Consider the following 11551-nt stretch of genomic DNA (forward strand, 5'->3'; position numbering starts at 1 on the left):
GCCGGCGCAAAGACATGCTCCTCAAGGCCGAAAGGGTGCATAAGAGCTGCTCACATCTGCAAAACACCTTGTCAATAACTCCCCCACTTTTCGCCCACTCTCTCTCAAACACAAAAACACACACACACATGGCCGCTGACAGGTTTGGCAGGGCTCAGGACAAAGTCCTCTGAATAGACCCAATTTATGGAACTTTTCTCTTCCTGGGCCCGGGGACAATGGACTTGCTTGTCCCCCTTGTCAGCTTCCCTGCATGCACAGGGAACACACGCACAGGGAACACACACACACGCACACACACACACACACACACACACACACACACACACACACACACACACACACACAGACAGAGCTAGCTTAATTCCACCCCAGTGATCAAGCAGCCCTCCAGGGGCCAGTTGCTTTTCCCCCTGTAGTTTCTGCCAGGCTAATGGCTGCCATAGCATCTGATATATTGTAGCCTTTAACAGCCAGGACGCAGAGACACACTGAGAGCTTCCGTATGATATCAAGAAACAGCTCCAGAAAGATCACTTCCTCATTATGTAGCAGGCTATCTAGTGGCAGCCGGAAGAGTTCATTAGGCTCTAATTTCTATAAATTAGCAAATCATTAGCCTAATTTATTTCACAGTGTATGAAAAGTCCAGCAGGCCTAATCAATGTTGTTCCTATAAGAAACTTCTCTTTCTTAGAATAGCCTAACTTTGGCCTAATGAGCTGTGTTAATGTGTTTCATCCATACCAAAATACATTTCCTACATTAACATTTCCTACAGAAAGCCTATTTAAAAAGTTCTTACCCCAATTCTAATATGTTTGTAACAATGTGGAATTAAATGGAGATAGTTTGGCGAATAATCACTGGGTGTTGGTCGCCACCTACGGGAACTTCTAAGAAAACACACTTTAGAAATTAACTGATTCTTTGACAGAACCTCGAACAAAGAACGAAACCCCACCATATTCAATATATCCAATTCATAATCATAGCAATCCATATTCGATAAATAGGCCTAAAATATTAGATACAACCTTTTGCTTATTTAATCAGTTTATTATCTAAGAGGTTTCTGGTGAGGCTATAAAAAGAAAGGTAGCCTAGATAGTGTGGGACACTTATGGAATTTATAGAACGTGTAGAATGTTCAGTGTTTGCGCTCGATTCTTTTCTCACGGTGCGTTGGTTGGAAAGGTTCCATCCACGCGCACTTTGGTGGTTTAGCGCGTCTGCATGGCGCTTCTCGGGCAATGTAAACAAGTCACGAGACCGCATGAGCTCAAGAAGGCTATCGCAACAGTGACGTATTGATGAGAGAGCGACCAAAAACAAGCCAAACGTGACATCCTATTGGCTGTCTGCACATTCACGTCTTCCGCTGATTGGCTGAGAAGGTGAAACGGTGTTGTCGATGGACTCAACAACGATAGTCAACAACAATACCACGGCTGGCATGAGATCATATTCGCGGTAACAGGCATTTGATAGTCCGAATCAGCACTTATGGTATAATTCCATGCGAAGACAATCATTTGATGTGGACGTGGCTTGGTAGGGCTAACCGCTGGCGTAATCATGAGTGTTTAGTCGGCTAATTTATTCCAAAATGAGCGTTAACGTTATTAGCTTTCGTCGCCACTATTGTTGATTGTTGGGTGTGTCAGTTACCATGAGGCAATCAATATTGATTTTGACTTGGAGAAATAATTTAGGATAGTCAGCAGGAAGGAAAGTTTAACATCATCGAATCCACGACCTGGGATTTTGACACCTTCCATCTATTGTCCAGGATTTTACCCGGACGCAGAGGTAGGTCATCAAGAAGAGTACAACTAGCAATAGCCAATAGAAAGCTATGGCTAGCGGCAGCATGGTTCAATTTTCACCATAGCCTTTTAAAGTTGACATTAATTTGGAAATGGTACTGCTTTAGAAATACCATGTACATTGTACATGTTATTACATTAGTAATAGACATATTATAAACCTAGTGTGAACGGCAACGTTACCTTTTCATAGGCACTGTGGCGTGTGTAAGTATCGGCATTTTGTTGACTATCTGCGTGTTCTGTCCTCTGAATTGACCCATCAAGGTTCCACCATGGACAATAACATCGGCTCCAGTACCGACCCGGCCAGCCGGGATGAAAGTGCGCTTCCTGCAGAAAAGAAGACAGGTGGAAAAACTGGATTCAGTTCCCCAGAAGACAGCAACCCAAACAACATAATACCAGGTGCGAGTCAATGCAGCTGTAGGCTAGGTATTAACCTACTGCTATTAAAATTGGTGATTTTTAATCCAAGATCCGGTCTCACAATGGGTTTGCCCATTTTACCATGATACCCATGTTTATTACAAGAAGGGCCTGTCCACATTGCCCTCCAATAGCATGACTTATCTATTGGTTTAACATTGTAACCATGGTATACAACTTACACATAGGCCTACTATGTAGCTTTTAATTATACATAAAAATATAAAACCATCAGAAAGCATAGTTATTTAGTTTAAGTAATACCATGAATAATAGTGCTCTTAGTCGAGAGACATCATCATTCAGACATCAAAGTAGTTATCAGTTCACTCATGTCCTGTCCCATGTTATCCATGTGTGTTCCCACCTGGTGGTCCGCAGTGGGGGGTCGTGTCCGGCTCTACTCCGAGTCTCAGGTGTACACCGTTAGCCGTTGCGAGGAGTTCCAGGATGCTGCAGACGGTCACGGGGGTTCGTCCTCGGAGGAGGGGGGCATGGGTGACGGCGGGGCCCCGTTCCGAGGGAGGTCCCAGTCGGCCCCGGCGGCCCTCTGGGCAGCCAAGCGCTACGGCCGCCAGCTACGCAGGATGAGCGACGAGTTCGACACCTGGTTGGATAGAGGGGTGAGTCACCCGTGTGTGGGACAGAGAGGGAGAGAGACAGCTGGTGTAACTTTGCTAACAGAGACTGACAGCAAGGTGGAGAAATGGTTTCAGAATCGCCTGGAAATAGGGAACTGAGGGTCAAGAACAAACACAATAAATGTGTGAGATGGTGAAGGTGTATGTCAGCAGGGCAGAAGGACTTGTTAACAGCTTAAGGTGCTGCGATGATGCTGTGTGTGTGTGCGTGTGTGTGTGTGCGTGAGTTGTAGGTCATGCAGATGTGTGAGGACAGGCGTGTTGTTGGGGACAAATAGCTGAGAACAGAACAGAGCAGATGAGGAAGGTAGGTGTAGAGGAGAGCAGCACTGTGTTCATGTAAACAGGAAACAGTCTTAGAACAGACAAAGGTCACGAGCCCGTGAGAATCTGTCTCTCGATGTTCTTATAACACGTGCTTAATGCCACCACAAACACAAACCGACAATGTCTCTGCCACTTCCTCTTTCACAGTTAGGGTCTTTCTTGTGATGCGAACATGCCCTACCGCCTTTCTTTCTCAAACCACCATCTGTTCATCTCTCGCTCTCTCTCTCTCTTTTCTGTTCATTCACTCAACTCACTGGTTTCTCACCTCTTGCTGTGCCTGTAGCTTTCTTTCTCTCATTCAACTTCTCCCCTGCCTCACTCCCTCTCTCTATTCTGAACTTCTTTCATCCGTTTCTCACCTCTTGTTTCTCCCGCTTTCTTACACTCTCTGAAATTGACACCCATCTCACTTGTGTCAGTCTCTCCGTTTTTTTTCTCTCTTTCTTCCATATTTAATACATAACTAATGCCTCAATTCTGTCCTTCTGTGTCTTTCTCACTATCAAGGCCTGGGCGACCGGGCCCGGGTGTGGGAAGGGGTTGGGGGGTTTGGCATATTAAAACCCTGTCCCTGATGACATTGCGAAGAAACCAATTTGCGCTATTAACATGTTATATACTCGCTATTACTACACTTTTGCAATGATACCATGGTATTTGGGGGGTTATGGGTTTTTTTTTCACCGGGCGTAGCAGGCCCATCATAGTGGGTGGGGTGCCAAAGGTGGCGTTGCTCAGGGCGCCAGTCATTGTAGGATAGCCACAGCTCGTGCTCTGTTATTTTATTTTTTTATCCACGTAACTAATGTTTCACCTCTCTCTCTCCATCTCCCTCTCTCCGTGGCCCAGGAGCAGAAGCGCGGGGGCATGTCAGGCATGCGGGGATGGTTCTCTTTCCTGTGGAGTCCGCAAGAGGAGGAGGGCCGAGAATGATGTCATGTTACGCGGCCGGCATGACGTGACGTAATGTGGGGGAACCACTAACCACCCACTCAGGCCTACCGCCCCCGCCAACAACACGCCTGGAAGGATGGCCATCACCGCCACTGCCGTCACCTGACCCGTCTGCAGTTGCTTTTTTGATCACAGTGGAGCTCCAGATTCCAGTGGATCCATAACTCAACCACAATGCCTTTTCTTCCCCTTGTAGAGAACACAAGCTTAGGGAGGAGGTTTACAGTATGAGCCAGGCCAGGTTGCTGTCGAACTTGATTCTGAAGACAAGAGGATAGGTTTATGTCTTGCAATAATTGGTTGATTAAGTAGTATTTTACAAAAAACGTTAACTGTTAGTTCAATCCGACAATCTCCAAAAGTGACAATCTCTCTCTCGTTTGCTCTGAAAACAAAAAGTAAATAGATGGCATCTCACAGATATTTAAAATTATTTATCAATATTTACAATTTTTAAAATATAAAATATTTGTAACCTAAGTGTTATTTTGTTCAATGTCCTTTATAAGTATAAAGTATAGATATGAATTGCTCAATGTGTGCGTACAATCAAAGGTTAGATAATCAGACAATAAAAATCCAAATAACTGTTGGAACGCATCAAAAGCGTGTTGGGAGTCTGGTCATAAGCATAGATTAGATTATCGATCGAGGACTGATTTCTCCAGAGGATGATGATGGTGATGATGATGATGATAATGAAAATGGAGTGTAGTGTTCTGTAGTGACTCCTTTACCTGGCTCAGGATGTTCTTTTGCCCTTCCCTGTGCCGTTGTGAACTACCTGTCTTTGGACTTAACCTGTGTATGTATGTATGTATGTATGAACAGGATGTATTCATGTGTGCGCGTGTCTGTATGTATGCAAGCAAGTCTGCTTTGAATGCGTAGAAATGTTTGCCTGAAGTACGCTTTGGCAGCTGAAATGCCTCGTTCATGTACATTTGCATTATTTAAATATTTATGGTGGAAAAAGATACATTAATGTTATTGCTGTCATATTTTTTTGCTTTTTTTCCATTTTCTAATTTTATACATTTCATGTGTGCATCTTGTTTTGGGAGGGGAAACTTTTTGCTGTACAGGATTCTTGTAGACACCCTTTGTGTGTGTGTGTGTGTTAGTGTCACGTTGGTCATGTGAAGAAAAGAACCCCCTTCACTTTGCCTAGTGTGCATTATTAACTTCACTTCGCAGTTAACACACACAGACAGTGCCTGCCACAACTACTGTTGTAGATACACGTGGAAGGCCTCCTTGACACATTGGGGGGAACTGTGAAGGCGCATGTGGCCCAAAGCTGGTTGAGGTCTGGCCCAAAGTCCACTGCTAGCTGGTCTGGATTGTCACCTGCCACCGATAGGTGTGTAAAGGGCTTCTTGATTTATATCTAGTCTTTTAAGAGATCGGCCGGCCCTTTTTACTGCTGGTGCTCTACTTGAAATTAATGTGTACCTGACATATTTAAAAACGATGCTGGTTTCTACCACTCTTTATAGACATTTGTAATTTCATACGTATGTATTTGGATAACATGTTTCTACTTGTCTTTTTTATTGTTTCTACTCATTTTTTTGTTTCTTTTTTAAATGAAAATATTGAGCCGTGTTTGCATTTCTTTTATACCATTTTTGTCAAATAAACGCCTTTCATGAACTGCACATTGTCTCAGTATTATTTGTTTGTAAAATGTCCATGCATTTCCTCTTCCTTTTCCCGTATGAAATACATAGTTTGAATGAATATAATTGGTAAGCGGTACTGAACTCTGCATTTACAATGTTTAATCAATGTTTTGTCAATAACTCGTCAATATCAATTAAGAAATAGGCCATCTTGACCTAACATGTTCAATGTCATGTTAATTGACATTGACAAATCATTAGACAACTAGCTGATCCTAGTACACAGCAACCATGAATCCTGCATTAGATTACATTTCTCCATGGCAAAGCCCACTTTCATCCCCTTGGGGGGAAAAAACACCCCAGCCGTCTGTGGGCTACACGTTTCCCTCTTAGATTCTCCTGCCAGTCCAGTCTGCCGATGAACCTCTGTGTATTTATTTGGCAAATCTTTGAAAAATGTTACTCTTAATAAGAAAAGCATAGTGGGAATGAGTAGTGCTGACAAACAGGTTATTAACTTTAAAATGTAATAACATTTATTTAATTAATTAATTTATTTATTTATTTATTAATGAATGTCCTTTGTCATGTCATATCATTGGAAAACTAGCTGATCAAAATGACCACCACCTGGTATACATGTACCTCCCCCTGTTTCCTGTTGAACACTCCTTTTTTAGCTCCACTTTTTGAGACTTTCGCCTGGTGAACCCCCAAGTCCAGGGCTCTATGCCAGTGGTTCTAAGCTGAAATAATCTTGTGACCCACAATTTCCCATGGACATTACGTTGTGACCCAATTTGACTTTGTTTAATATGCATCCTTATTTGGACTTTTTCAGGCTTTCACCTGATGAACTCCCCCTCAATGCCTCTAGGCCACACATGAGGCGTCCCTCTTGATGAACCTCCTGCCACAGTCCAACCTACTGAGCCTCTGCATGTGCTGAGGACTCAGCTCAAAGTCAAACACGCAGGCATTCTCCCGCACCCGCGTGTCATCTCTTGACCTCGGCAGCACCCCCACGCCCTGCTGCAGTGCCCACCTGAGCAGCACCTGGGCTGGGGTACGCCCGCAGGCCTCCGCCACGGACACCACCTCTGGCTCCTGTAACAGAGCCCCCTTGCCCAGCGAGGAGTATGCCTGGAAGTGCACTCCGTTGTCCATACACATACGCAGAAGCTCACGCTGGCACAGCATGGGGTGCAGTTCCATCTGGAGAACAGCAGGGGGCACACGGCAGTCCCGCAGCAGCTCACCGAGATGTGAGGCGGTGTAGTTGGACACGCCTATGGCCCTGAATTTCCCACCGGTGTAGAAGTCCTCCAGGACAGTCCAGCTCTGCTTCCGGTTGGTGGCGTTTTGTGGGTCGGACGGTTCCAAGCCCTTCGTGCCAGGCCAATGGAGGAGGAAGAGGTCGATGTACCCACCGCCACAGCCCACCGCGTCCAGACTGCGTAGACATCCGTCCAGCGCCCGTGGTCCGTTGTCGGACGGGTCCAGCTTGCTGATGATAAAGACGTCGGACCTTTGGAGGCCGTGTTGTGGCAGGAGATCAAGGAGAGCTCGTCCCAGCTCGGCCTCGTTGCCATACACTGCAGCCGTGTCAAAGGCACGGTAGCCGGCGCTCAGGGCCGCGTCCACGGACACGTGCAGCTCCTCTCCATGGAGCTTGTAGGTGCCCAGGCCCAGGAGTGGCATCTGCATGCCGCCGCAGTTCAGCTGGACAACATGGTGCTTATAGGAGAGCATGGTGCATGGAAGCGCTGCCCAAGGTGCCAAGTCAGGAAAAACAGGAAGGCCCAATGAATAGTTATTAATATATTTCTTTCTGAAAGCTTAAAGGTCAAAAAATGAGAATTAAAGGCCCTAGGTCAGGGGAGGACAACCTATGGCCTGGGGGGCGTTTATGTCCCTTGAGGCCGCCTTATCCGGCCCCCGATATCATTTTAATTGTATGCACTTTCACATAAAATATGACATGCTTTGTCAAGGAATCTTAGAAATTACAGGGGACCTAGAGAAGGTGGAGTATGTTGTTAAGGTGGCCACATTCAATATAGGCCTAAAGTGCAGGAGGAAATCCTGGTTTGTGTTCATAGTACGGCCCTTGGAGTACTTTATGAAATTTGAAGTAGCCCTCAAATTGAAATTCTAAGCTAAAGCCTTAACAGCGGTGTAGTCTACTTTTTTGACATGGGTATACTGTATATTCAAGATTTTTTTGAAGTGGGTATACTCTATATATTTATGCCATTCTAAATAATGGATCAACCAATTTTAAGTGGGTATACTGAAGCCCCTAAAATTTAGACGTGGGTATACTCTAGTCTGTATACCTGCGTTCTACGTAGACTACACCACTGAGCCTTAAAGATGATGGATCTTTGGATTGCACAAAACAAGCCACACTAAACGTGTTCCTCTTTAGGGGCCCCTGTTGGGCTGGCCCCCTTGCACAGGTGATGCATGCAATTTTGTTGTGTAATACATGTGTGTGTCGTTGTGAAAATGGGACTTTCACAGCGGACCTTTTTTTTTCTTCCTTTGAAAAGTTATGATCACAATTGGCAAATGAAAGGCCCTAGCAAGACATGTAACATGCAACTTTAAAGCAGTTCGAAACGGCTCCAGGGTGCATTAATGTATTGAAAAAAGCAAATTGTAGGATCAGCTATCTAGAAGGGGAGAACTCTTGACATTAAAAGATGATGGTCACTGGTGTTTCTTTATAGAGGTGAAGAATGCTGGCTAATGCTGACTACTGCTGGCGTAAGTATTTCTAATTTTAATGTTCTAATCATAGGCCACTGTAAAGCATTTCTAATTTTGATTTTCTAATGTTAGACAACTAATTTTTACTTGTGATGGTTTACTGTTCTCCATCTCTCCACCAAGAGCTTCAAAAGGCATTCCCTTGTTTATTGAATGGGGCTAACCCAAATTCATGACCTGCTGCATGCATCACCACTGCCACCAGTGTTTCATAATAATAATCTTCATGCTAAATATGCTAATGGACTTCATCTGTTCATTTAACAATCATTTCGAGAGCCGAGTTTACTTGGTTAATGCAAAATGATTGGGGGTCATTTTGCCAACGTTGCCCTTTAAAAAACTGTTTTGACATCATATGTCAGTTACGACATCACATCACAAGCTTCCCACCGACCAGTACCACTGCCACCGACCAACGTGGTTGCCCTGTGTGAAGATGCCATTTCTGTTGAGCGAGATCTTTTTATTTGGAGAATGTAACAATTTGACATCATTGAAAAATGAGCTGCTAGTTGAATTCGCTTGACTGAAATGGATGACATGACATGACATAGACCTACCGTTAACTATTTTCAATTTTCCGCGCTGAGTTGACGTTGGGCAGTGTGACAAGCGAAAACTTCGGGTGGGGAAAAAAAAAACCTTGGTTGTGGTGGTGCATCTTGATAGTTGATGTCCTCTTGCGCCACCTTGAAGACGGGAGTGCAATAGGCCTACTAATTCTTGACAACCTCTCCCTGCAGTATTACAGACTATCACTATCCTACAGAGTAAATCTGATACATTACATTGCACTGTATTAGGTTGCTAAAATAGTTAGGCTAGCACACTGGATGTAGCCTACTTTTGTTAGCTGTTACAGTAACAGCATGCTGTTGGACTGATGGGGGGGTTGGTGTGTGTGTGTGTGTGGGGGGGGGGATAATAATTTCATATGGGTTGGGGTTTGGCATGGATGTATTAGTAGTCTTATAGTAACAAAGTGGAAAGAATAAAATATTGTGCTTATGTTATCTATTGAATGGAGTGAATGTATGCTTTAAAGCAGGCAGAGAATCACAGAGCTATGTAGGAGGTGCGAGCAAGGCATTTGCCCCTGGGCCCCAGAGCCCTCAGAATTGGTGTTGGGGGCCCTATTATGGTCATGGCAGGCCGTATGGAGGGTCCTATCAGTGTTTTGACCTGGGGCCCTATGTGTGGTAACTTGTAATAAATAAACCACGAAAATACTGATGCCGAGTTTGTACTTTTATATGAAAGTTAAGTAATGAAACACAGATACGGTCTCGGAGAGAATTGTAATACAGCTTGCCAGCGTAAAATGTAATCTTCTTCTGAGGTATACTAAACAGACTGCCCTGGATATAATACACCTTCATGCATTCTATGGTCATGGGGCGCCACCTATTGGTAATAACTAATATTGCCCATATTTCCATCATTACAACACTTTGGGCGGAATTCTCCCACCCGCTTAAGTAAAAAAAAAAAAGCGCGCAACAGCGCCTCCGCGGTTACTCAAGTCTGTGATTAAGCGGGGTTTACGCGGAATTTTACCAGTTGCGCACTTTGGGTGGGGCCAGGCCAAAATCAGGGAGTTTCGCATGTAAATGAATCCTAAGCGTATTCTCCCGTGCACTTACGCGCGTTTGCCTTTACGCGCATCAAAGGGCTGTAGTAAGGTCAAGCGCCACTATGAGGTAAAATGTAATATTGCATTTGATGCTCGCTTGGCTCGCATTTTGAACATGTTACACGGTATGCTTTGTTGATGTTCCTTACCGTCAGCGTGAGTCCAAATCGAAATTCAATTCTCAGTAGTTCTAAACTACACATTACCTGTGGCCCCAGAACATGTTCTCATATCGGTGAACGTACAAACAAATGCAAACAATTAATTAATTTAGTATGAGGATCATATCATTCTGTGCCCATGTACTGTAACCAAAACATCAACCTTGTTGCACCATGCGCAAGTGGACAAGGAAGGCACGTCCGACCAAATATAATGCCGTCTGTGATGACTATAATGCTGTTCCAATCGTCTGGACAGCCATCCAATTCTGGGCTATTCCAAAACAATTTTCACCATTTGTATTATGTTGTAGCCAAGTTAAGTAAATGGTCCACTTTTGTGATGTAGGCCCTATTTCGTACATATATGTGCATGTAAGCTATTAAATTTCCTGGACTGGTCACCGACATACAAATCACCATCAACCTATTGCATGTTGTCCTACCTGTTTAAGACACACACATATTTACTGAAGCTCATTGCCGCTAAAAGTAAAAAAGGTCGGCCGACATGCCAGAGCATTTCTTTGGCATTTCGCTTCTCGTCTCTATTATACCCCATCAGCTGCGTGTTTGTCCTAGTAGTGCCATGCGCAATTTCCATGTCTGCGACAGAATATTAAGTGTCAGGTTTTGCACACACGTTTACAATCAATATTTGCGTTGACATCTCTTCGTAGAATGTAAGGATGTGTGGGTATCAATGGAAGGCTGATTTTCTGCCCTTTCACATAATATTAATATCACGTTGCTGCTGTGTGAGACGTGGAGAGGCGCTTTCAAAAGTCAGCATATACAATGTTTGTTACTGGGGGAATTAAGATGCAACGACCAGCATTTTAAATACGTTTTTAATCTCCGGTATTATGTAGGCAACACGATTCATGATGTTTATTCTTTCAATCAACCTGTTGCTGCGCTCCAAAACGCTGAGCTGCAGTTCCCGCGAATGGGACACATCGCGTTTCCATCTCATTATCTCACCTCCAATACTTGCCTTGTGTTTGTGAAAAGGAGCGGAGGATAGATTTTGAAACGCTTTTGCAAGAGGACTTTTGGCACGTGGTTTTAAATTCAAAGTTAAAGTTCAGTGTTGGATCTCAATGGACTGCCGAGGTTTTCACATGGTTGATCTGAAAATCCATGCTCCATAGTTTCTTTGTAGCCA

The 11551-nt window shown here is 44.2% G+C and overlaps 2 protein-coding genes across 4 annotated transcripts; one reads left to right on the top strand and one right to left on the bottom strand.

Moving 5' to 3' along the window:
* The first annotated feature begins 1108 nt into the window (after window positions 1-1108).
* bada (BCL2 associated agonist of cell death a) lies at window positions 1109-5844 on the top strand. Of its 3 annotated transcripts, XM_063203150.1 has the most exons (5): window positions 1109-1812; window positions 2097-2237; window positions 2640-2881; window positions 3133-3206; window positions 4079-5844. In XM_063203150.1, exons 2-4 carry the CDS (start codon window positions 2105-2107, stop codon window positions 3175-3177), a joined length of 420 nt encoding a protein of 139 aa, XP_063059220.1. In that variant the 5' UTR covers window positions 1109-1812; window positions 2097-2104; the 3' UTR covers window positions 3178-3206; window positions 4079-5844. The 3 variants fall into 3 exon arrangements, with proteins under 3 accessions (XP_063059220.1, XP_063059219.1, XP_063059218.1); XM_063203149.1 differs by lacking the exon at window positions 3133-3206 and having other exon boundaries at window positions 1111-1812; window positions 4085-5844; XM_063203148.1 differs by lacking the exon at window positions 3133-3206 and having other exon boundaries at window positions 1114-1812.
* A 518-nt stretch (window positions 5845-6362) lies between these two features.
* On the bottom strand, window positions 6363-9208 carry zgc:110782 (uncharacterized protein LOC541358 homolog). Its single transcript, XM_063202438.1, has 2 exons — window positions 9150-9208; window positions 6363-7577 (listed from the first exon to the last, which is right to left on the bottom strand). Exon 2 carries the CDS (start codon window positions 7561-7563, stop codon window positions 6685-6687), a length of 879 nt encoding a protein of 292 aa, XP_063058508.1. The 5' UTR covers window positions 7564-7577; window positions 9150-9208; the 3' UTR covers window positions 6363-6684.
* Window positions 9209-11551: the final 2343 nt, after the last annotated feature.

The sequence above is a fragment of the Engraulis encrasicolus genome, chromosome 7 (assembly GCF_034702125.1).
Source record: "Engraulis encrasicolus isolate BLACKSEA-1 chromosome 7, IST_EnEncr_1.0, whole genome shotgun sequence".
Taxonomy (NCBI): Eukaryota; Metazoa; Chordata; class Actinopteri; order Clupeiformes; family Engraulidae; genus Engraulis; species Engraulis encrasicolus.